Genomic DNA, 25,213 nt, shown 5'->3' with positions numbered 1-25,213 from the left:
AGGAGGAGGGGAGAAGCAGGAGGAGGGAGAGAAGCAGGAGGAGGGAGAGCAGCAGGAGGAGGGAGAGCAGCAGGAGGAGGGACAGCAGCAGGAGGAGGGACAGCAGCAGGAGGGAGAGCAGCAGGAGGAGGGACAGCAGCAGGAGGGAGAGCAGCAGGAGGAGGGACAGCAGCAGGAGGAGGGAGAGGAGCAGGAGGAGGGAGAGCAGCAGGAGGAGGGACAGCAGCAGGAGGAGGGAGAGGAGCAGGAGGAGGGACAGCAGCAGGAGGGAGAGCAGCAGGAGGAGGGACAGCAGCAGGAGGGACAGCAGCAGGAGTGGTCACAGTTGAAGCGGCAGCACCAGACACCACATACGCAGTATGTATCCCGTGCACCCCCATCCGACGATCTTTCGTCCGTCCTAACTCACTTAAGCCTTACAACATCCCTAATAAGTACAATATCCCCAGCTTATGAAGAAACCGGATCAGAGAGAAGTTAGCAATATGCCCAAGGGTCGCACCCTAGTGAGGGCAGGGCTGGGATTTGGCGCTCTCACCTCGTCCCCTGGACCCCAAAGGAAGAGGCCTGAAGCCACAGGGGGATGCAGGGCAGCTACTCAGATGGCGGGCGGCTAAGGGCAAGGCTGCTTCAAAGAATAAAATGAGACAAAGTAAGTACGGCGTCCAGCACTCACTTGATACGAGTAGACAAGCTGGCAGGAAGGAAATAACATCCCAGGACTTAAAACCCAAACGCGAGGCTCCCCGAGGCCAGGACAGCAGGGGTTAAGGCCGGGTTTTAGGGCAGTGGTCTGGAACTGACTGGGGGGGGCGGGGACTGCAGTCCCTCGGAGATCCTTCGAGATGTATTCCCAGCCCCACCCTGCTGAGAACTGCCCCCCGAGCACGGACATAACACATGCTTCATACCATCGGAGCACGGCCAGTGTCCCCTCCTAACCCAGGGATCCTCCAAGAAGCTGTGTCTTCATCTCTGAAAGTTTTCCTGGAAACAAAGCCGACCTAACCCCGCATATTAATATCTGGCTAGAAACCAACAGATGGCGCAGTGCTGGGCTAGCACCATGGTCAAGCTCAGGCCCAGGATGCCCCCTGCCTTCCACCCGTCCCCGCCTTCAACACCGCTGCTCTAACACCTGCAAACCACAGCTCTACACTTCCTCCTTTTGAGGTCTGTCCCGCCTCAGGAGAAGGGCTCGATGCTTCTTAACAAGGGATAGAATCCCACCCTCTTCAAACCCAAGATTGGAGTTACTTTGGCTAACGTTGCAAAACCTCTAGGTGTTCTGAGCGCCGCCTCCTCTCTCCCCTCCTGGGAGTCTCCTGTAAGAACTAACCCAAGAGGCTGTGCGCTCGAAGATGCCCACAGCTGCACTATGTGCAAACTACAGCTGTGGTGCATTCTCCAAAGGGGGGGTTCCGTGGACAATCTCTCACACACACACACACACACACACACACACACACACACACACACACACACACACGCTGTCCAAGTCAGATGAGCAAGGTGGGTTAAAAAGTTAAAGGGTTTCTTTTCTTGCAGTTTTCAAAGGTTTTACTGGCCAAGAAGCATCGGGACCCTCCAAAGGAGAAAACAGCATGCCCCAACTTTCTCGAACAGGGAACAGGGGCCCGGCAAAACACACATGGAGTTCTTGGGTGGCATCGACACGGACCCTGTGTTTCGACCCAGGCCCCCGGCCCCAGAACATACCCTCATCTACAGCCACGGACCCCCTCTTTCTCACCTCGTATTCCCTTACTGGCTCCCATCAGGTCACGGGACGGCTCTCATCCAGGGTCCAGAAGACCTCTCTGGGCCACCCCAGGTCACACACCCTGGCCTCCCTCCTGCCCCTCCCCGGGCCTTCTTCACTCCCCCTGGGAAACCTGGCCTCCCAGCAGCACCCTTCCCCCGCTTTTAGGTCCTAAGCAAGAAGACTGTAAGCTTCTTTATCATGCGAGAGAGGCCACACAACCTTCAGCAGCAAGAATCCTACTCTCACCCCCTACAGCAGCCTTCACCTTCACTATCTGATCTTCCGTGTTTACTTATGCTCTGGAGATCTCCCCTGGAATCAGCCCTACTTCAAACATTCAAAAGCCAGAGCTTGGAATGTCTGATTGAAGCCAGCCTGGGACAGGTTTCGCAGCCCCCACAGCGGAGGGAGTCCTTCCTGGATGCTCACAGTTCCTCACCAGCAAGAAAAGGCTGTTTCTCCCTCCCTTCTGGGCTGCTGTGGAAGCCAGTCCCACAAAGAAAAGATGTGGCGGTGCCAGTGACAGGAGATCCTCTGAAGCCCAAGGTCAAGGCCTGCAGGGGCATGAAAGAATCCTTCTGGCAAACGTGCTTCCTCCCCCTGACTGTCCCGGCTTAAGGCTCCTTTTACAGACACACACAGGAAGGTGCTAGGTTTATTGTTTCCTTTTTTTAATGAAACTAAATCACTGCTTACAAAAACCTTCAAGAGCCCTCATGCCCATCCCTTCACACGTCCCTTGGCTCAGCCTCTCCCCATCTCCCAGGAACTGGAACACTCCATGAACGCCACGAGGGGAGAGGCCCTGGGCTCCGACCCGAGCCTTCAGAGAGTGACAGTTCTACCTCCCATGATCCTTCCTGTCAGGCCTGGAGGTTGCATGGATGAGGGTGGTCCCCGCCGCCGTGACTCTCAGGTCACCACCCGGACCAGAGTGAAATGATGTGAATGTCCCGCCCCAGAGACCCCCCCCCCCCTCCCCCGCTAGTCTCTCCCCTTCCTCCCCCCACCCCCCCACCCTAATTCTACCCCTCTACTGAGATGAGGCCCAGCTCCCAGATCAGAAGGGCCAGGGCCTACAGGCTGTAGAACTTGAGGCTCCTGTCCATGCCCGTTGAAGCGATGAACTTGGCGTGGTGCCCAAAGGCCACCCCTGTGGTCAGGCCGCTATGCTCTGAGGAGAGAGACGAGAGGCAAAGGTGAGAAGGCTTCTCCCCCTCGGGTCTGAGTGCGGATCCTGATGATCTACTCCCAGTCTGTCCAGCCCTCCCTGGGTCAGTGCTCGCTACTTCCCAGTGGACTCACGCTGCCCAGAGCAGGGCGCTAGTCCAGCCTGCATAACATCCATCCCCAGGGCCTTCCTCGGCGCCTGGCACACAGCGACAACTCAGGTTTTTGTTGTGGGGTGAGTGAACAGAGGAACGTCACTCCTCCTTGCCTGAGCTTTTGGGGCAACTGCAATTCTGCGCAGTTCAAGTCCTAGAACTGACTGGGAGCCGGCAGAGGGCGAGACAGACGAAGCAGACATGGTCTTGTTCTTCCACTTCTCACCACCTTATTTTTAAAAATTGGGCTGAGTTTTCAGTTCGGTTTAAAACCTCAGTGCTCAGCTGACTCGCATATATTTATAGTATATATTTAGTTCCAACTCCTTGCTTATATGATAATCGGAACCGTCCGTTGGCTTGTTCTGGCTCAGGGGGTTCCGACTTAGGGAACCTGGGCCCCCGGCACAGGGCAGGGCTGTAGCAAGGGCAGAAGGGGCTGGGTGACGTGCCTTGCTGGATTGGGGTAGCTCAGGAGCATCAGAGCAAATTCCTTGAAGGCTTAGGACAACGCCTGGAGCCCCCACTACAGCTCAGGCTGTGGTTCCGGCCCACCGCTGCACCCCGCTCAACTCCGAAACACCGGAGCCCAACGAAGGGTTCCAGTTAGGCCTGGACCCCTGGAACACACACCAAGCCGGGCTCAGGAGAACACGGGGGTGGGAGAAGCATCTTGGGTCTTGCCCACAACGTGCTAACAAGGATGAGAATTTCATCAACAAAGACAGCTAACAGCTGCCATTCACTCAGCACCCAAGTGTGCAGCAGGCACTCTGTCACCACGCAAGCCATTTCTGTGTCACCAGCTGGCACCATCTGCAAAGCAGTGCCAACGTGACCAGTTTAAAAAATGAAAAAGCTACGGCTCTCAAAGAGGACGTCACGTACCCAGGGCCACGCAACCATCAGGAGGTTAGTAGCCCTACTATCCGCAGTCTCAGCATTTTATGCTTTTCTTCTCTGACATTTACAATCGCAAGTAAGTAGGGGCGCCTGGGTGGCCTCGGTTGGTTGAAGTGTCCACTCCTGACTTCGGATCAGGTCATGATCTCACAGTGGTGGGATCGAGCCCCGTGTCGGACTCCGTGCTAAGCGTGGAGCCTGCTAAGGATCCCCTCTCCTCGCGCTCTGCCCCTCCCCCGCTCGCACCCGCACAAGCGCTCTCTCCTCCAAAATAAATGAACTTCAGAAACAAATTGCAATCAAGTAATTATCTGTGAACTCATCCCACATCTACCCTCCTCAACTGACTGGAAATTCCATTAGTGCAAAGCCTAGATCTTAGTCACTGCTCCAATCCCACAGAAGACAAAGACACAATGCTGAACAATGGCAAATCCAAAACAACCGTGCCAAACACGGTTCTAATTATTTATGCACATGTGTACGTGTGTAAGTACACAGCTATTTCATCTGTTTATACGTTTATGTGCATAAACATGACTTCATACATATATATCTATATATATATATAAACTCAGCTAAACCTCACACACCGCACTGAGTGTGCCCTATTATCGTTCCCCAGAGAGACTAAGTAACTTGTCCAAGGACGCACAGCTTGCAGGGGTAGAGCTAGCCTTTAAAGCCCAGCAGTCTGACTCCTGAGTGCAGTTTCTTAGCCACTAAACTCTATCGCCCCAGGAAGGGATTAAAAGCTGCCTAGGCAAACTCAGGCCTACTCCCTGGAAATTCCTAACCTCGTGGTATTTACCCTCTTCCTTCTGGGCCAGGACACTCAGAGACCTCAGGATCCCAGAGTCAGACCCTACCTGTGAAATGAAGGATCTCTGTCCACTGCTTGCAGATGTAGATCTGGACGTCTGTGCCCCCAAGGGCCAGGTAGGTACCACTCTGATCGAAGATCAGTGACTTCACCTGCCAGAACCAGGAGAGACGTCACACGAGAACAGAAATTATGGGACAATTAGGGATGCACAGAAGCAGTTTAGACTGATTCACTGAAGAATCAACAAGTGAGGAGAGGCAACCGACAGAGCTGGGGAAGGGAGGGGGCGCACCTCAAAATTGTTATCCAGCTGCAGTGTCTTAAAGTTCTTAAGTTTGCGCAGATCCCAGAGCTTGACAGAGGAGTCATCGGCCGCCGTAGCCAGATAATAGCCATTCTCTGAGAAGGCAATGCTGGTGATGGGGCCCGAGTGGCCAGGGAAGTTGGCCACGTTGGTGCGCTCCTACAGGCGGAGGACGAGTGGTACAACGTCACCCACTGGTCACGACCCAGAGAAAATGGGGAGTTCGCCAGATGCCTACCTCTGAGCCATCCTCCACCATCCTTTAGGGAAGGGCAACTAACAGGAATCGCAGAGGTAGATGGCCCGGCCCAAGACCCGGGCCACATCCATCACATCACACACAGGCGTGCACATGCGCACGCACACACACACACACACACACACGCACACACACGCACGCACGCACAGCCACCGTGTCTCTGCCCTTGGGACACCCAAGGGACGGGTGCCACTGGCACTTATCACACCGCACAGGTCACGAGCTCACACCCTGGGCCTCAGATAGAGGCTGCCATGTCCCACCTTCAAGTCCCAGATCTTAATCTGCGAGTCCATGGTGCCTGTTCCGAAGATGAGTCCATCAGGGTGGAACTGTGCACAGGTGAGAGCTGTGGAGGAGGGACAGGGAGCTGTGGTCAGAGCCCACAGGAGAGGCCAGCACAGCAAAAGGGGCCTCTCTTCACATTGTTCACCGTGCCCGGTAAAACGCCTGGCACCCGGCCGGCACTGGTGGTAAATAAATCTTAAGAACAAAGGAGCAAATGATTAAGTAAAACATATAAATAAATGATAAGCAGCAAAAGAACAGACAGAGCCCAGTGCCTCTATGACAACTTACAGCAGCCAGAGGTCTCATCGGTCACCTTGGTGAGCACACGCCCTGTCTGGATGTCAGAGAAGGCCCAGTACTGAAAAAATAGAGACAGCGAGCCAGTTAACAAAGTGGGTGCCCAACAGGAAGGTGTTCCCTCCTCCCCAGATGTTCAAGCTTGGAGACCAGCAGGGCTCTGCAGGGTCTGGGCTGGGACCGCACCTGGTCATCGGAGGAGCTCAGGAGATAGTCCCCAGTGGCATGGAGGCTGAGGCCCGTCACTGCGCTCTCATGGGCCCGAACAACCTGCACACAAGAGGCATTCGGCACCGACCAAATCCTGATAGTAGCATCTGGGGAGGCAGAAAACACCAGCTCCTAAAAGGAAAAACAAGAGGCAAAATATCAGAGGCAGAAGAGATCGACCCCAACAGTCTTACAAAAGGGGGGTGGGGATGGCCATGAGCCCAACAACTGCTTCTCTTTCAGGCCTGTCCTGCCCAGAACCATCCATCCAACTGGTGATGCGTGAGAGCCAATGGTAAACGCCATTTAAAATGGTAACTCAAACAGCATTGGCCTAGAAGAGAAGGCTTCACTGTCTAGTGGTAAGAAGGGTAACTGTAGCAGAGAGCAATCTCCCACGCCCTGTTTCTAGTACCAGAGAGAGAAAGCTGACCGGTGCAACTGAGAAACTGAGTTTTTTTAATTTTAGTTTATTTCACTCTGTTCAAATAGACACATGTAGCTAGCTAATGGCTACTGTCAGGAACAGCGTACTTCTGAACAGCAGAGGGTCTGTGAGGGTCTGCAAGGGCCTATTTTGCTGCATCACAGACTCCAGGATTTCAGGAGCAAGTTAATCCTCGGAAAGATTTGGGGCAGAGAGAGAACTTCTACCGTGTACACGCACCAATTATTTGGGTTAGGACATTAAACACCATAAGGTAAAAACAACTACCATCTTTCATTGACACGATTTCCTAAGAGAAACAACTTATCCACACCTGGCCGCAGGAAAGGAGTGCCTCCCATTTTAAAAACATTTAGTTTTAGGAAAAATCCACAGTATTCACCTATTTCTAATTTCCTTAAGGGACAGGGAAGAGGCTAATTGGGAAGCAGAAACCCAGCCACAATCCTACAGTCTTAGACCCAAACCGTCCCAGACCTAAAGAGTCAAATCCCACAATGTCACTAATCTGGTCTGAAGGCTGCCTGTACCATCTAAGCCAGCAACTCCATCAATTTTAGCCCGCACCATGTTCAACGGTTGATGTCAAGTTCCCCCCGACCCCGCAGGACCATGGGAATGTGGACGCACCTGTCCTTCCCAGGTATGTTAAGATTTTGCTCAGCTTTGTTTTCCATAGTCTGTACTATAAACACTACAGGACTTTCTTCCTTTTCCTACCACGCCACGTGCCTATGAGTCTGCTTATTCCAGCTCTCATTTCCTCCCTTTCCCTGGGCTGAAGGCCACTGCTTTAGGGGCTTCTGCACGGAGGACAGGGCGACCCACGGCTGTAAACAAAGGCCTCGAAGGGCCCACTCTGGAGGCTCAGTGCTCCTCCTCGGGCCCACTTCACTTCACAAGGACACGGCACGGCGCTGGGTGACTGGGTCTGCAACCCTAAACCACCGAAACCAGGGCACAGGAATGAGGGACCCAGGGTGACCGGCAGGACCCTTTACCTGGGAAGGGTGGAACACCACACTGGTGACTTTCTTGGTATGGCCTTTGAGGGTGGCCAGGATTTGCTCAGAACTCTTGTCGAAGACGACAACATTTTTATCCGCCCCTCCTGGAAAGGACCCAAACGAGATCCAACAGTGAGTCGTGCCCACCCGCACCCCTCGGCCGAAGACGGTACTTTGGCCCCCAGGCCCATGCAGAGGACAGGAGCGTGCCCCTACCCTGCCGCCCTCCCCGCCTCGGCCCGCGGGGCCAGACCGGCTCTCACCAGTGAGGATCTTGTTGGTGTCGGCAGGGCAGAGGTCCAGGGCGAGGATCCCAGGAATGCTGGCACTGTGCAAGCCCTGAGCGGAGGGCGCAACACCAAACCCAGTCACGGCCGAACCGAGGCCAGCCACGAAGCCACGCGACGCCCCCACTTCCGCCCCGGGCCCAGGGGAACAAGAGTGACTTCTGTTCCTTATCCGCCGCGCTTGGCCTTCTGCCTGGAGGCGGCACGTCCCTCGCCGCACTCCTGGCAAAGCCAGCCCCGGGCAAGAAGACAAGCCCTGGGACGCAGCGGCCGGGGCCCCCAGGCAGCTCTACAGCCCCCCGGCCCCCCCCCCACGCTGGCCCGCCCAGCCCAGCAACAGCTGCAACACCCCGCCTCCCAGTTAGCGGGGACCTGGCCACTCACCACGTGGGATGCCACCTGCCGGTATTTGCTCAGCTCCTCCGGCTTCACCAGCTCCTCAGGCACAGTCTTCCCTCTCTGAGAAAAAGGAAAAGCGCCCCCCACAAAAGCAGCATTGAGTGCAGGATTCGGCGAGCCCCCTTTCCCCTAAGGCGTCAGCCGCCTCCCCCGGCCAGCCCTCTCCTGGCTCTGGAGGACTCACCTTCTTACGCTCCGTGGTCAGCACGGTGGCCTTGTCTTGGAGCTGGGGAAGAGAGGGGAACGGGCGCAACGTGAGACCAAGCACTCTGCCAGGCCAGCGGCACGCCGGACGCCGGTCACATCTAGGCCTTCACAAGTGCCACCCACACCTGCGATCTGCCGAGTTCTGTGCTAAAGGCTCACGTGCGTTACCTCCGCTTACTTTCCCCCCCAACCTGATGAGGAGGTGCAATGACCTTACTTCACACAGGAGGACACTGAGCCTCAGGGGAGTGAGGTCACTCGCCCAAGGCCTCAGAGGGGACAAATGGCTGAGTGAGCACCTGAGCCAGCAGTGCAGGGCTCCCAGACCGAGTTCACACGTGTGCACCAGGAGGTTGCAAGCCGAGCAGGGAAAGCGCTCGGACAAGACACAAACGAGCAGCTCCGACAAAAGGAGAGGCCGTGAGTACGACAGAGGCGCTGGCCCTGGAATCGGGCCCGCTCGGCCTCTTGGGAGCCTGCCTTTGAATCCGAGCCTCAGGTTCTCCATCTGTCCTGTCTCCCTCGAAAACGTGTAACAAAGCGTTCTACGACCTGCAAAGAACCCCGATAACAGTAAGAGCTCCAAGCTGCACTACCAGTAACTACAATCTTGTAAATTCCACGAGCCTAGAAAATAGACACCGTTTACTCTCGTTCTGGAAGGGAAACGGGACATGGAGTCGGTTGAGTCGGCCCAAGGTCCTGGGCTTGTCAGCGGTGACCTCAGAGCACGAACGCAGGCAGTGCAGGCCGAGCCCGCGCTCAGCACCGCTCTGCTGAGTGACCGGACACGGAGCAGTGTTTCTAGTCACACCGCACTCAAGGCGGATGGCGGGGGGGACCGAGGGCTGACCAGCATCCCCACAAAGTGACCTCCAGCAACTCACCTTCTGGATAATCTCGGGGGTCATTCCCACCAGCTCGCCCAAATCCATCGGCTCGCCTGCACCCTGAAGACAAGAGAGGTAGAGGTGAGGAGGGCACAGAACGCCAAAGACTCCTGCAGGAGAGCCGCGTGAGACCCCACACACCAGGGGCTGCTGACGGGCGGGGAGGGGTGGACACTCACCGCGACACTCGGCTGCGAGCTCGGCACGGCCTGGGGCACGATGAGACCGGCCTGGGGTTTCAGGGTAGCCAGAGCTGGGAGAGAAGAACACGTTAGAAACGGGGCATTACAAAGCAGGACCGGCCCAGAGGGGGGAGTGGCGGGGCGGAGGCTGCACCTTCTCGGGCAGCAGTAACTTCCTTGGTGAGACGGGCAATGACACGGCAGGCGGCGTCGTGCTGGTAGAGCGCGTGGGACAGCTCCTGGCGGGTCGTCTGCAGCTGCTGGCGCAGAGTGAAGCTGTGCAGCATGACTGCATCCTGGGGGGAGGGACACGCCACCGTGAGGGGTGGGGAGGGTCAGGGAGCACCCAGCAGGAGAGGCCAGGTTAGGAGGACACGGCCGCCTCCTTCCACGGCCGGGACCGTGCGCGCGCTGGCAGCCGCTCCGGAGCTCCTGCCCCATGCCAACACGGGGCGCCGAGAGGAGTGGCAGCCGGCTCTCTCCCACCCCCGTCTCCACTGATTTACTGGCAAATCTCAGTGCCACGCGGCCGCCCCCCACCCCGTGTCAGGGTAATAATGCCACTGCCGACATTTAGGACTGCCCTCATTGTGTCGGGTGCAGTGCAAGACAGTCGCTCAAGACGTATTCATTCCTTCATCTTGCAGAGCACCTACTACGTACCAGGTGCTGCTCCTGGCGCTGCAGATACACCCACAAATGAGACAAGTCCGTGATGTCACGAGGGTGACACTCTAACCTTATTCTAATTCTCCCCAAACCCGGAGAGATCGGCCCAAGTTCTTGTCACGGTCAGGAAACCCAGCACTCACGTCTGAGCGAGGTGCCCAAGGACACGTGGCAAGTGAGCAAGGGAGCTAAACCTGGACCCCGGACCTGTGCGACTTCGACAACCGGCCGCCGCCTCCTCCACGATCGTCCCGCCCCTCCAAACAAAACACGAGGCTCCGTCCTTCCCACCCGAGTCCTAGTGCCGTGGTCCACCCTCCTCAAGTAGGGAGCTGCCGGTTCCCTTCCAGGGACTCACCCACTCATCCTGCAAGGCTTTCAGGATGGCTGGGATGCTGGTGGCAGAGGGAGGCTTGGGCCGGATGGGGTGAGCAACTGCCAAGAGAGGGAGAGCGGATGCGAAGAACCGTAAGGCGGGGACTCTCCCTCTCCCCGTCCCCCCCCCCTTCCCCTTCAGCCTGCGTGAACAGAGCACTGTCTCCCTCTCTGGGGGCCGGGGCCACCTCCCACCCTGTCAAGCTTGGAGTTACAACAGCCCTGGACGGAGGCCAGCCGCCAGGCACCTTTGATGTCGATGAGCTGCTCCTCGGACAGGGGCTGGTTGTTGATGGGGTCTGTGCCATTCTCCGCAATATACTTCTCAATGAGCCGCCGCTCATAAACATGATTAGAGACAGGGGACACGCATGGGTGCTCGGGCACTTCATTGGAGACTGTGGAGAAAAGGCAGGCAGTGAGCTTGGGGTGGTGAAAGGGACCTCGGGACAAGGGGACGCCTGACAGGCTACTGGCCCCAAAACATGTCCCCACACTCAACAGAAAGCAGGACGTGACAACCAGTTTTGTGGCGCCCCCGTATCTGTACGGCTACACGACTAGCTTCTCCATCGCTCTCCTGACAGGCAGTCAACAAATGATTCTGCGCGACTACGATGTGTCACGCACCTACAGAGCAGTCGATAATCCCCACCCATCTCCGTTTGGAACAAAGATGCTTCGGCACCCATTATGCTCTATGACACAGATACAGACGGCCACTCAAATCGCTACCTAGAGCCTCGGTGGATTAATAGACAAAGAAATCACACAGCAACGTGACAAGCGTTATAACAAGAAGAAACATTTACGTGGTGTTTCTCAGGTGCCACGCATGACTGTAAACGCTTTCCATTGATTAACTCATCCTCACAACCCCCAACAGAGGTATCATTTACATGCCGGCCCCAGTAGACGATGCACCCCTTGAGGATAGGGATTATGGCTGGTCTCTGACTTCCAGTACAATGCAGATGCCCAGCAGGCACCCAGTAAACATCTCGTGTAAACATCTAAAGGAAGGATGGTGCTGGGAATGGGGGGGGGGGGGGAAACCTTCCGCAAGATTGAGAGAGGGGACAACCAACGAGAAAACACTCTGCAAGCTGCAATCTCTTCAATATGAAAGATTCCTTTTTCTAGCCCTCATTTCCCTTCCTCCCTGTTTTTGGATTTATGGAGGGGTTCCGAGAAGAGCAGGGCGGGGAGGGGGGGGGGGCGGCTGGAGAGCTGGAAGCAAACAGAGAAGGGGATGATCTCGTAACCTGACGGAACAATGAGAATGCAAAACCGATGCGCGCCGCATTAAAATACCAAAAGGAAAGACTGCGCAAGGCACGAAAAAGGCATGGATTCAGGGGGCAGAGAAACTAGCCCCACCGCCCATGCGACACTCTCCTTGAGCCTTGCATCCTCATCTGTAAAACCCGGATCGTCACGTCTGTTCTGGAGAATTCTTGTGAGAATAAAATGAGATCACAGACTTGGAAGCGGGGCGTAGACCAAAAGGTTTTATAAATGTGCGCTGTGTTTGGTGGCCGTGCAGCCTGAGGCTGGGAGCCAGGGGCCTGGATTCCAGCCCTGTCACTGCCTCCAACTCACTGTGTGACCTTCGCAAACTGCAGAATCTCTGACTACCCGCGCGGGACCTCCGGCGTCAGCCCGTGCAAATGAATGCCCTCTTTCTGCAGATGAGGAAACTGAGGCCCAGAGCCTGCGCCAGATCACAAAGCCAATCGGGAAGGGAGGTCCTGCACAAGCCCGATTCCTACACCACAGCTGTCTCCCTGCACCAAGCTCCCTCCATCCAGGCCTCAGTTCACTGCGTAAACGAGGTGGCTGGCCTCAGTGACGTCTGCGACAATAAACTTGAGGCGTTATGTAAACTGTGAAGCGCTGCGCAAATGCACCCCACGCTGAGGAGGAGGAGGACCCCCGCGCTGACAAGCCGCCGCCCTGCCCCCCGGGAGCCCTGCCGTCGCCTCCGCCCCGACCCCGGCACCGCAGCGGCCCGCAGCTCCTCCCGCTCCGCGCTCCGGCCCCCTGCGACCCGCGATCGGCCGCAGCCGACACTCACTCGAGCAGATCAGGGACATGGCGCCGTCGCTGCGCTCCGAGGCGCCTGGCACCGGGCTCCGGGATTCGCTTCTGCGCCGCCGCGGGCCGCTTCCGGTCCCCCGCTGTTTCCGGGACGCTCCGCGGCTGGCGGGGAGCGGCCCCGCCGAGCGATGCTCGCGTAGAGCTTCACGTGGGGCTGCGGCCGGTCGCGCGCCTCAGCCTCCAGCACCTAACGGAAACTGCCCTTTCCCACAATGCAGCCGGGCAGGAAAGGGCCCGCCAGGGAATACTCGGCCATTTCCGGACAGGCTCGGCTCCTTCCGTAAAGCGCTCCCGGGGGCGGACACGAAGTCGGAACTACATTTCCCACAATGCAGTGGGAATTTAAAGCCAATGCGAGGAACGAGGTTTTGTCGAGACCGGCGCTGCGCTGGTCCGTGGGACCGTCGTCTTGCAAACTTCTTAGCGTATGAGAATTTCCTGATGAACTTGTTAAAATGCATATTCCCGGGGTCTGCCTTAGACAGTATGTATTTTCAGGGCGTACTCCACGTGATTCTGAGGCAGGTGTATCTAGGACTGCCCTTTGAAAGACACTGCTAGGTGACCGGGGAAGAAAGCGCAGATACAGAGGGACAGAGAAACTAGCACTGGCCAAGAAATGGTTCTGGTCCTGCCCCTACTACCAATTCGCGCTGTGATCTTGGGCAAGTCATCACCTTTTCTGCCCCTTTCCTGCACGACTTAGCTAGGCTGGAAGAGCTCAGATCTGTCGGTTCTAAGTGGATACCTGTAGGATAGGATTAAGGAATCATGTACAGAACACGTGGTGTGGACTGTAAGGGATCCAGACAAAGCAGGACAGACGGGTGTGATCAGTGAAGTCTTCTTGGCCGAAGAGGTGTGAATGAGCTGGATTTTGACAGGTGGGCAATATTCAGATAGGAGAGAGCAGAGGGCATCCCAAGAGGAGGAAGAGCATGCACATAGGCTTGGAGAGAAGCACGGCTGCAGGTATATAGGGCAGTAAGGCATAGTGGTCAAGAGCATGGACTCTGAAGCCAGCCTGTGGGTGCTCTAATCCCAGCTCACCCAGCTAGCAAACTGTATGACATTCTCTCCTTAATTTCCTCATCTGTAAAATAACAAAGGTTGAACTCACAGGGTTGTTATGAGGAGTTAATATTAAAAAGTGCTTTGTACTTTGACACATAAGTATGATACACGCGTTCGTGTTTGTTACCATTATCCCTGAAGCCAAGCAAGATTGTCCAAACCACTATGACCTCTCCCTTGAAGCAGTAAAATAGCATCCTAATTGGTCTTGTTTCCAGCCTAGCCTCCTTCTAATCCACTTTTTATAGAACAGCCAGTGATCCCCTTTCCATGAAAAATCTATTTCTGCTATTCCTCAGGCTTTTCATTCATTCAACAAATATTGATTGGATGCCTCCATGCCAGACTCCGCTCTGGTAACTGGAGATACAAATGGTGATGGCCAACAAGGTTTCTGCTGTCTTGGAGCTTACGTTCTTTGGGGGAGGGGGGTGGCATAGACAATCAACTCTAAGAAGAAAATTCCAGAGAGTGGTAAGGGCCAAGAATAACACAAATCAGAGAAAGATGGATGGGAAGTGGTGTGGATGGGAGAGATGGGCTGCATTACGAGGGGTATTCAGGGAGGGCATGTCTGAGGAGGTGACATTTTTGCTGAGACCTAAATGAGGGAGAGTATTCCTGGCAGAGAAAACTGGCCCCCAAGTCCTGTACCATCTAGCCCCTACTGACCTCCACCACCTGATCTTCTCTCCAGCTTCCCTTTCAAGTCCTCAAACTTACTCCCTCTGGCTGGTTTCACTACTTGTGCCTGGCACACCTCCCTCCTCTCTCCTCCCCTCCTATTGCCTCCAAAGGAAACCTCAGTCTCATTTTAAATGGCACTTCCTCTGGAGCCTTTTTCTTGACCCTTGACTCAAGTTTAGTCCCCCACAGTACTCTGTAATTCTCCAAGCTATTCTGGTAGCTATAATCACTTACTTATATCATTGTTTACAAGTATCTGTTTGATATCTGTGTTCTCCACTAGACAGCAAATGCTGTGATATCAGGAACCGTCATTGTTCTGGTCACCGTTGTTCCTCAGAGTCTAACACAGCCCCTGACACACAGCAGGAACTTCATAACTGTCCTTGGTTGAATGACAGGCTGCCCGTCAAGCCAAGCATCCTGCATCTTTGGATGTGGTAGGAAATAAAATGGATCCTTTCAGGCAGGACCATGAACCAGAGGCAGTTACTTGGGGCTGGCAGCTGACCAGCAGCTGAGTTGCAGAGTGATAACTACACTTCCAAAAGATTCCTCTGGAAGACACTTACTGGACGGGTTGGAGGAGGGCAGACTGGAGAAAGAGAGAGCCAGTAACGATCCTTACTGAGTGCCTACCGTGTGCCAGGAAGGCACACTACTAGGTCTTAGAGATACCACTGTGAGCAGAGGCAGAGCTGTCCCTATATTGGAGAACTTACGGCTGTAGCTGAAGAATGGAGAAAACAGGGAATCCTTTCAAGCCTTGTGAATTTCAAAGGCCTTTCAAGCCTTGTGAATTTCAAAGGAGCAGAGAGAGAGGGAGACAGAGAATCTAAAGCAGGCTCCACGCTCTGGGGTGTCAGCACAGAGCTGACATGGGGCTCAAACCCCTGAACTGCAAGATCGTGACCTGAGCCGAAGTTGGACACTTAACCAACTGAGCCACCCAGGTGCCCCAAAATGTTACATTTCTTGCACAGGAGTCTGGGAGATTGGCAGTCCTTACAGATCAGAAACATCTCACAAGCAAATGTAAAATTGCAACTGTTAGAAAAGCTACAAGGTGAGGCCCAGGGTGCTGCTAGAGCCTGTTCTGGAAGAGACCCTTAGCTGATGCAGGGAGTAATGAGGGTCCAGAGGAAGATGGCTGCACACCCCACCGTGAAGTGAAATGGTATTTTAGAACTTGTAGGACTGGATAGTAAAGTTGAAACAGCTGAGGTCAAGAGGGATGAAGAAAAAAGTGCCTAGAATCACAAACCAGCCAAGGGATCACTCACAATCTTGCTTTTGTGTGTGTGGAAATGGGGTCTGGAAGTTGGCTCCTTTCCTTCTCTGTAACTGAATGAACATTCGAGAGCCATCAGCAGGGTTCGGGTGCATAATTGCTCTTAGAGGGCGCGGACGCATCCTTCCATAGCTGGTACCTCTTACTGCTCCCCTAATACCTTTTTCCTTTGTGCCTTTTTAGCGCGAAATTTCCTCAAAAAGACCAGGTGCCTCTTGGTTAGAACTACATTTCCCACAATGCCCGGGAGGTACTGGGTAGCTTGAAACTACGTGGACCGACATGCTGAGGGCTTGAAGAGACGGCCCGGCTTCGACTCCGAATTTCAAAGATTCGGTTTACTTACTGCACAGCTCAGATATAGCCGCTTCTTCCCCCTTTCCTGCCAGAAACTTCCGTTCCCAGCTCGAACTTCTGATCCCACTCTTTTTTGGTGGGAATGCTCGGTGGGGGTGGACAGTGGGGGGAGAAACGTGATCAAGAGGGTAGGGCGCATGCGCCCACGGCACGGTGTTTGGGCGGGGAGGGGGACCGGCAGGTCCCCGGGCTCCTCCCGCCTTGCGCGTGCGCAGACGATAAACCAACGCCCCGGAGTTGAGGCGCGGGTTTGGTGGCGCGTTTTAGCGAAGTCGCACGTGAAGGGCAGTAGTGGCCGGAGCCTGGTGAGTGCCAGTCGAGACCGGGGCTCGGGGACAGAACGCGGGACGGGGAGGCGGCAGCCGCTGCAGGTGGGAGCAGGGCGGAGTCGCGAGGCCTGACGGACACGGGTGGGGAGGGGTCCGACGGCCCCCAGCGGGGGAAACAAACGGGGGACCCGAATCCTCGTTGCTATGCAACAGGGGGCGTCGTTACTAGGTAACAGGGGAGGCGCGCGTTTCCGGGGTGAAGAGGGTTCCGAGCGCTGCTCAGAGGTCCGGCAGGGGCGGGGCGGCTGTCAGGCTGGGGTAGGAGGCTAGCGCTGAACGGGTCGCCCCCGCCCCACGGCCCAGCTTCCCGCGGCCTCGCTTTGAGCCCCTTGGGGTATCCCGAGCCCCTTGGGGTACCTCGAACCCCTGGGCCGCGCCGCGTCCCTTGCCAGCGACGCCACCCAGCAGGGCTTGGCAGGGGACTTGCTGTTCGAAATAGCACATGCGACTGACACCCTGTCTGGGGGGAGGCTGGGCCCTGGGGAGGAAGCTGCCCCTTTGCCCGTCGCCCTGCCCCCAAACAGTTGCTGGGCAGCAGCTGCCAGGGGTTTAGCGGGGGCTGCCCCCACCTGCCGGGACGCTGACTTCATTTTCCTCAGTGGCAGCTTCGCCCGGTCAAGGAGCTTCCTTTCGACGCAGCTGTGCTGCTCCGGCGGCCGCTGCGTATTTGGATCAACTTTAAAATAAGCCTCCTCTCCCCGCTTCTCCCTTGCTACCTTGGCGAGTTTCTAATATTCATTTAACAAGCACCCATTAGTCATCGTTCTGCGCTAGGCACTGGGGATTCCAAAAAAAGTGAAGTTCAACCGGAGGCGCGGGAAGTCTGGTGGGGTAGGCCGGCGTGTAAACCTGCTGAATTATGCTACAATGTAATGAACGGTGTATTGGCAGTTTGTGAACGGCAACATTCCTACTGACGCTTAAGGTTTAGAAAGTTCTTGCAGAAACACGTAATGATTCTTAAGCCTGCTTAACCCCATTTGACACTGAGGAGACTGAAACTCAGGTTAAGTCATAGGCATAAGGCGGTGGCTTCTAGTTTGTGGCAGAATGGAGCCTGGGATGGAAGTCTAGGTCCCTACGCGCGCTGCCACACTTTAGAGACTTTGCCTAGAATAGACTTTTTCCTTTGCTGCTGATCATTTCTGGCAGCTGTCTGGTTATGCATCAGAAATCCTCAAGGGGCTCTACAAACAAAATCCTGAGCCCCTATTTGGGAGCGTCTAAGATGGCCCCGATTGGGACAGACATCCTTGCTTAAACAGGCTCTACAGACTTTTCTGCTGGGCGACCAGAGCCGAGAACCACTGCTCCACTGGGGCAGCTCTGAGCAATGATGGGGGAAATCAGGGCCAGCAGAGGGCACTAAGTCAGCTGCCCCTCCTGCCACGTAGTGATTCACGGTGGGAAAGGAAGCTATCCCGAGGAAGGAGCCTTGGCAGGGGGTGTATGGACTGCCCCACCCTGCCCTCTTGGCAAACCACAGCTAAACATATAGTGCCTTCTCACTACCATAGTTAAGTGGAGCAGTTTCCCCAGCTGAGCCGGGTTCTCTTGGCCCTGCCCGAGCCATCTTCCAGGTACCTGGACGGAAGTGGCAGGGCTGGCCCCAATCTTTTGCTGTCCTCATACCTCTTGGTACAAAACCACGTGCCGCAGGTGGGTCAGCTCCTGGCGGGACTCTGCATATCCTCTCACTTTGAGCTCATTCATACTTGGTGGAACTCTTAAGTGCCTTGAGGGCCATGTGTTTCTGAGGCAGCACAGGGGTTGGAACAAGCAGAAGGGCGAGATTTAGATCCTGGGTTCTGGAGGCAAGTCTCACCCAGTTCAGCCGTGCGAGCTTGAACAACTCCCCTGACCTCTCTAAGCCATGGTTTTCTGAGTAAAATGTAGAATAGTAGTACCTTGTAAGATTGTTGGAAGAGTTCAGTGAGAGAGCGAAGTAACAGGCATTTTGTAAATTATAAAGCACCACACACGTGCAAGAAATAAACGTCTATGCTTCACATCATTCACATACACACTGAACCGGGGCAGATGGCTGCTTGTATGTGTGAATATGAACACACACACACACAATTTGTTGAGTGCCACCATTTGAGGCCAGACACTGCGGGAGGTGAATATGTTTAAGACCTACTTCCTCTCAGAGCTCAAGGCTGCTCAGGCTCTTGACTGCCATGGTTTCTCTTTATGAAAAGTATTTGGTTGGGCTGCAGTGAGGAGGTGTGATGACAGTGAGTCTGGTTCCTGCTGCGCAGAAAGAACCTGGAAGAAATGAGAAGGGATCCTGTTAAATAAAACAATTTGAAGAAACGGACCAGCCAATGATCTTCAGTCTCCTCTGCAAAGGGCACCCTCTAGAATCCTGTTAGATTTGGTTTCTGGTGCACTTCAGAAGGTCAGCTGGGGAGCCAGTGATGGCCTCACTGTGGAGGGTTTATTCCAAGGTCCCCCAGCTCCTGTTGACTGAGGCAGATGTCTGCTTGAAAGTCGAGGCTGGCACAGAATGCAGGAGGCCGCCGTGGGGGGAGCAGCTCACATCACCCTGACCTTCTAGAACCGAGGAGACGACATCTGATCCCTCCTGGTGGAGGTCCTCGGATATAGGATCCAACCTAAGATAGCAACCCTGCTCTTTAAGTCCCCAGTGTGGTTATGACCCAGATAGCTCAGGAACTGACCTGTGCTTCCCTCCTGTCTGACCACTGGCAGGCAGGAACCATCTGGTTCTTGATTTCTGCCAAAGAGGGGAGAAGAGTAAAAGCCTTCCCAGCCTGAGGCCGCTCCACATGAATGCATGGTTTTGCAGCCCTGCTTGATTCCACAGACCTCAAGAGGAACTCAGGGCAGGTGTTTCTAGGCCAGAAAGTACCCCGGATAGGATATTTTTATAACTCTTTCTTGGACTCTTCTCCTTTCTACAAAGTAAGAATCCCTCTCCACCCTGATGGCTCTGATTTCTGGGTAACTCCCAGAGTGATCTGGTAACCTGCAAAAACTTCAAACGCCTGGCTGCTCCTACATCAGGGGCATGGCTTAGCCTCTGATCATTGGGTCTGAATCATGGAAACTCCCTGGAGCTACAGGTTCATTTCTGACCCTGGGAGAGAACAGGGGATTTGCTGGTGCTGTTTGACATTTCTCAAGCACAGTGGTAAATAGCGAACTTGCAAACATTTTTTTTGGCTGGTCCACACCTGCTTCAATGAATCTGTGCGTGTTGGGTCTTAACTTGCCTGTGGCATCATATTACAGATGAGCTCAGAGTACAAAACACAAAGTGGGTAAGTGAATTGTCACCAGGAGTCATTCACGGAGATGATTGCTAGATGCCAAGTTTATTTTAGCCCATGAATAATCTATTGTGTGACTCTCTAAATCCCTTTTTTTTTTTTTTTTTTTTTTTTGAGTGAGCAAGCGAGTACTCTTGAGTGAGCAGGGGAGAGGCAGAGGGAGAGAGAGAATCTTAAGCAGGCTCCATGCCCAGCACGGAGCCCAACTCGGGATCTATCTCACGACTGTGAGATCATGACCTGAGCCGAAATCAAGAGTCAGACGCTTAACTGACTGAGCCATCCAGGCGCCCCCTAAATCACTTTTGAAACTGACTTCGGAGATGATACGGCAGGGCAGTATGTGTGAGGGGTCTGATATCGGACGCACCTGGGTTCAAATCCTGGCTTCCCCCCCCCCCCCCCCCCCTTATTGCTTATCCTACCTTGGTTTCTTCTTCAGTAAAATGGAGAACAGTAACAATGCCTACCTGATGGTGGCGATTGTATGAGATAGGGGGCACATGGTTAGCTTTTTATTAATAATATCTTTCCCTAAAGGCTGTGCTCTAACCCTTTGCCTGCATTGGGGGCTGGGGAGTTGATTGAGGTCATTCTGTGTCAGTGGGTCTCAGCTCGGCACAGCGAAATTACCCGGGGAGCTTTTGCAGGTTCAAGCCTAAACCACTCCCAGACAGTGACACCAGAAAGTCTGAACTTGGGACAGAGGCATCAATAGTTTGTGAAGCTCCCCGGTGGCTCCAAAGAGCAGCCACAGTTGAGATCCACGGTGTTAACCTTCTCTCCCAAATAAGTGTGCGATTTGGAAGTAGAAGCCTGGCTTCAAACCCTGACCTTTCTACTTAGCCCAGTGACCTGGGGCAGTGCCTAACCCCTGAGTCTGTTTCTTCTCATCTGTTACCAGTAGGAGGTTAATACCACCTCCTGTGATGGTCCTGCAGGACAGGAGGCACATATGCAGTTTTCTCTTGCTTGAGCACATACCTGAGCACTTCTCTTTACATCTTTACACGGCAGGAATCTTATTTGTGTGCTATTTCCTAAGTTGTTTTTTATGTCTGCTTGATCTTAAGTAGATTATAACCTCCCTGGGGACAAAGCCTTATATTTGTTTTATGCCCGTAACACCTAAGACCCAGAGACGGGCCTTCAGATTTTTAGAACTGGAACAATCCTAGATCTAGTCTCCCCTAAGGCATTGGAGAATACTTGCCGGTTAACGAACGTGCAAGTGGTAAAGAATGTGAAAGAGGAACCGGTGAATCAAAAGGTCGAGCTCAGCTGAAGTTAAAAGGCCCACTTCTGCCTTTCTCGCCTAACAGGGTGGGGTTAGAGGAGGGCTTTCGGGGGTGTCCGTGCCCGTTCTGGTGCTCCGCTCACCCTGTGCTGCTCTCCCAACAGACCCAGCCATGGCAGGCCCACCGCGGGGCAAGCATGTGTTCAAAGTCATCCTGACGGTCCTGGTGGCCCTCATCCTCCTCCACTCGGCATCATCCCAGTCCCACGCAGACTTCGCGCCACCAGGCCAGCAGAAGAGGGAGGCCCCGGTTGATCTCTTGAGCCAGATAGGTCGATCTGTGCGGGGAACGCTGGAGGCCTGGCTCGGGCCAGAGACCATTCACCTGGTTTCAGAGGTAAGGAAGGTGCTTCCTGCTGTGACTACACACACCGAAGAAAGACAAAGGAGGAGACATTCATGGCCACCCCGTCTTGGGTCCACATCCTCTCTGTGTCATAATCCCTGCTGCAGAGAGCCCCACATTGTACAAGATGCAGCCAGAGAGTTCTCGCTTTTTCGCAATCCCATTGTTCGATTCCTACCCTAGGGCCTGTAGCTCTCCCTTTCCCTTATTCCTGCCCTCTCTTGTCAGAAAGACTAGGAAACGGGCCAGTCTTTATAAACCCATGTCACTGGATGACGACATAGTCTGACTTTGGTCTAAATCTGACCTAAAGTCTTAAATTGGCAAAATGTCAAGACCTGAAAATTCCTTCCCCTCTAGAGGTAGAGGTAGGCCTGACTCAGGGGCTTAAGACAGAGCTGTCTTTGCCAGCTAATGACATCCTAGGTGTGGCATCACATGCTTTTGATAGGTCATTCTAAACACTTGAGACGATCATTTATAAAATCCATGATCTAGTAGACCTGAGGGACTCCTCCTCCGTTGAAACATCCTAGCCCTTCACAGATGTTGCTTCCACGACTTCATGATTCCGTGGGAGGACCCTGTTCTACAGGGTGACAACTATAGAGATTTGACGACCACCCCCCCCCCCCCCCATACACACACATTCACCTACTACCATCACCAAAATATTCTAGCAAATCGGTTGAATTAGGGCCCAGATGTCCTGAGTTCCAGTTTTGGAAGGAGACACGGCCTGCCGTCCAGGCTTGGTTCGCAGACCTCTGGCTGAGAAGGAGGTGAGGGACGTTCCCTCCTGGCCTTGCCTGCGCAGTGGTTGGAGGCTTAAAGGAGAAGGGCATGATTGATTATAAGCTTATCTCCTTGCCCCGCTCTTTCCACAGACCTTGTCTCAGGTGATGTGGGCCATCTCATCAGCCATCTCGGTGGCCTTCTTCGCGCTGTCTGGGATTGCTGCGCAGTTGCTGAATGCCTTGGGGCTAGATGGTGAGTGGCAGAGTACTGGTTCGGTCCCCTGGAGCTTAGCCTGTCACTTCCTATTTGTGGGAGCTTATCTTTTCAGGGCGCAGACTTTTCCCCAGGTGCTTAACCCCTGCCAGGTGTCCCCAGAGGCAAACATAAGAGCAGGCTAATGGTTGCCCCTACTTACCAGGTGTTTGCTTCCTGTCTGGCTAAGCCATAGTATCTCATTTAATTGTTACCCGCGGCCCAGAGCATCACTCCCATTTTGTAGATGAACCGGGTTCCAGGCGAGGGAAGTAATCTGCCCCCAGCCAGCAGGAACAGGAGCGGACTGACATTCAAGCTCCTACCTTTGTGACCCTGTGAGGAAGGATTTTTCCTTTGCAGGGAGTTTTAGCTCCTTTTTTGGTTCCCCCCCCCCCCCCACCCCGTGCCCTCACCATTCCAGATTGGCTGATTCTGTGGTTCTCCCTCTTCCAGGAGATCACCTCACCCAGGGCCTGAAGCTCAGTCCCAGCCAGGTCCAGACCTTCCTGCTGTGGGGAGCAGGGGCCCTAGTTGTCTATTGGCTTCTGTCCCTGCTCCTTGGCTTGGTGTTGGCCTTGCTGGGGCGGATCCTGTGGGGCCTGAAGCTTGTCCTCTTCCTGGCCGGCTTTGTGGCCCTGGTGAGGTCAGTGCCCGACCCTTCCACCCGGGCCTTGCTCCTCCTGGCCTTGCTGACCCTCTACGCCTTGCTGAGCCGACTCACTGGCACCCGGGCCTCAGGGGCCCAACTGGAGGCCAAGGTTCGAGGCCTGGAGCGCCAGGTGGAAGAGCTGCGCTGGCGACAGAGACGGGCGGCCAAGGGGCCCCGGGGTGTGGAGGAGGAGTGAGGGGGCGCCGGGACAAGGCCGCCTGCGTCGTCCTCGTCGTACCAAAGAGCTGCACTGCTTCTGGATCGCACAGCCCCCCTTCCAGTACCCTGCCCCTTTCCTGCCCCGTCTCTGAACTGTCAGAACCTTCCTGTCTTCACCGGACCCCACCCCCCACCCCCCACCCCCGGCTGAGAAAGAGGAAGACCATTCCCCATGCATGTCCCGGGGGCCCTGCCTTCTGAGGTTCTCTGTCTGGGATTGGGTTCTCTGTCTGTCTCTTAACCCTTTCGTTGCTCCCAGCCTGCCTCAGTCGGGGCAGGTTGGAACAGCCTCCCCATGGCTTGTGCGTCTGCTCTCAGTGAACATCACTGCCCCGGTCCCCTGTGACTCAGCTGGCTCCCCTCTGCTGCTGCCTTGCCTTCCTCCTGATACTCTCCTAGCTCCTCCTTTGCCAAGTCCCCAAGCTTCCTTCCTCGTGTGTCTCCTTCCGGCCCTGCGCTCCACCCAAACCACAATCCCTCCAGGCATGCTCTTCATTGCCTAGCTCTGGGGAAGAGGCAGGGCATGTGGGACCTGAGGGGAAGGCAAGGGGGAAGTTCCCACCCGGGGCTGGGAGCAAGGATGTACATGGAGTCTGTTCTAAGTGCCTTAATCCGAGCCAGCAGGGCCCTTTGCCTGCCCGCCACTGTACTGTATGTAGGAAAGTGCACTGTGGCTGCTTTGTGTCAAGAAGAGAGTTTTCCCTCTCAGATTCTTGATTCCCCTTCAGCCAAAGCAAAAGGTGACTGCTTCATAGGCCTGTGCCTGCAAGTTGGACCCTGCGGTGGCCATCAGATCCCCTGTGGGGATTTCAGAGACACTGGAGGAGAAAGGAGGACTCACCTGTCTGCACAGCTCCAGACTGTTCTCCACCCCTCCCTCTCCCTCCACTCCTGCCACTAAGGACTTGCCGATCAGGGTCCACCCTGGTGGCCCCGGAGGCGTGCGGAGCAGACACACTAGAGCCGCACATCGGGGCCTCTTCCCTTCACAAGCTCTGAGAGGGGCAGCGTGAGCCTGCCACCCGAGCCCTCTCTTCCAGGGCTCTCATTCTTCCTCTCTGAGGTTCCGGGGGAGGTGGGTGTCCTCCGCCAGGCCCAGCACGTGATGTGAAGAATGAATTAAACGCCCAGTTCTTAACTGTTAAGGTTTGATGTGGAATCACCGCTGCAGTGAGATATATTTTTATCAGCGCTTGGTTGGTTTTAAATAAAATGCACGCTATTTTATTATCTTGTTCCATATAAAATGTATTTACTCAAAGTCTGGATTGCTTTCATTTCTCCCTCGGGCTAAATCCATTCCTGTAGAGCCGCTCCGTGTTCTTGACTTGTCCCTGCAGGGGCAGTGTGAAGCTGGTAGAGAAGGAGGGAGAGGAGGGGGGCAAAACAGAATTGTTAGTACTGGGTACCCTTCCCTCGTAGACCATTCCTTCCTGAGGAAGGCATGCGCCCTTTACAAAACTTCCGGGAACTGACCAACCGCTCGGGTGGAATAGCGTGGATGTGGGGGAGGGCCATGAAGATACCCCTTCCCCCATTGAGTGTAAGAATAGGAAAGGCTGGTGGGCTGGCAGCCAGGAGATTTGCCTGTCCTCCCTCCTCCCCTCATCAGATGGGATTTTCCTGCACTATGGTTCTCAACCTGGCCTATGTTAGATCAGTTGTTTTGTAGAGGGTTACAGGCATGTCGTTTCTGCCCCCCCCCCCCCCCCCCCCCCCGGTTTCTTAAGCTGTCCGGGAGATGCTAATGTGCAGCCAGGTGCTCTGGTCTGGACCTCTCCTAACTGCCTGGCAGGCAAGGCTGGGCCAGGAGGCCAGGACCTGGGAGGAAGGACTTCCTTCAGGAGCAGAGGGGCCCTCGCCCTTCCTGAGGCCCACAGACCCCTCCCAGAGCTGGGGCTAGGCAGGAAACTCCAGCTGTCCGCCCC

The 25,213-nt window shown here is 54.9% G+C and overlaps 2 protein-coding genes across 3 annotated transcripts; one reads left to right on the top strand and one right to left on the bottom strand.

The window, feature by feature from the left end:
- Positions 1 to 2,419: 2,419 nt before the first annotated feature.
- PRPF19 (pre-mRNA processing factor 19) lies at positions 2,420 to 12,966 on the bottom strand. Its single transcript, XM_060606834.3, has 16 exons — positions 12,722 to 12,966; positions 10,893 to 11,042; positions 10,628 to 10,704; positions 9,755 to 9,896; positions 9,598 to 9,671; positions 9,416 to 9,478; positions 8,506 to 8,547; positions 8,307 to 8,381; positions 7,899 to 7,974; positions 7,630 to 7,739; positions 6,157 to 6,312; positions 5,962 to 6,031; positions 5,646 to 5,731; positions 5,112 to 5,282; positions 4,863 to 4,968; positions 2,420 to 2,939 (listed from the first exon to the last, which is right to left on the bottom strand). Exons 1-16 carry the CDS (start codon positions 12,738 to 12,740, stop codon positions 2,842 to 2,844), a joined length of 1,515 nt encoding a protein of 504 aa, XP_060462817.1. The 5' UTR covers positions 12,741 to 12,966; the 3' UTR covers positions 2,420 to 2,841.
- A 3,382-nt stretch (positions 12,967 to 16,348) lies between these two features.
- On the top strand, positions 16,349 to 24,546 carry TMEM109 (transmembrane protein 109). Of its 2 annotated transcripts, none has more exons than XM_060606839.3 (4): positions 16,349 to 16,458; positions 21,183 to 21,415; positions 22,312 to 22,414; positions 22,871 to 24,546. In XM_060606839.3, the coding sequence occupies exons 2-4, from the start codon at positions 21,191 to 21,193 to the stop codon at positions 23,260 to 23,262; spliced, it is 720 nt and encodes a 239-aa protein (XP_060462822.1). In that variant the 5' UTR covers positions 16,349 to 16,458; positions 21,183 to 21,190; the 3' UTR covers positions 23,263 to 24,546. The 2 variants fall into 2 exon arrangements, with proteins under 2 accessions (XP_060462822.1, XP_060462823.1); XM_060606840.3 differs by having other exon boundaries at positions 16,406 to 16,524.
- The last annotated feature ends 667 nt before the right edge of the window (positions 24,547 to 25,213 follow it).

Source organism: Panthera onca, chromosome D1 (genome assembly GCF_046562875.1).
Source record: "Panthera onca isolate mPanOnc1 chromosome D1, mPanOnc1 haplotype 2, whole genome shotgun sequence".
Classification (NCBI taxonomy): domain Eukaryota; kingdom Metazoa; phylum Chordata; class Mammalia; order Carnivora; family Felidae; genus Panthera; species Panthera onca.
This window is presented reverse-complemented; position numbering and strand designations above follow the sequence as displayed.

Bases quoted from the DNA above. Each gene is read 5' to 3' on its own strand.
- PRPF19 (XM_060606834.3), bottom strand. The intron at 9,672-9,754 runs GTGCAGCCTCCG...CTTCTCTCCCAG, and splicing joins AGTTACTGCTGCCCGAGAAG to CTCTGGCTACCCTGAAACCC. The intron at 5,283-5,645 runs GTGGGACATGGC...CTCCGCCTGTAG, and splicing joins TTAAGATCTGGGACTTGAAG to GAGCGCACCAACGTGGCCAA.
- TMEM109 (XM_060606839.3), top strand. From the start codon at position 21,191: ATGGCAGGCCCACCGCGGGGCAAGCATGTGTTCAAAGTCATCCTGACG. The intron at 21,416-22,311 runs GTAAGGAAGGTG...CTCTTTCCACAG, and splicing joins CCATTCACCTGGTTTCAGAG to ACCTTGTCTCAGGTGATGTG. The intron at 22,415-22,870 runs GTGAGTGGCAGA...TCCCTCTTCCAG, and splicing joins GAATGCCTTGGGGCTAGATG to GAGATCACCTCACCCAGGGC.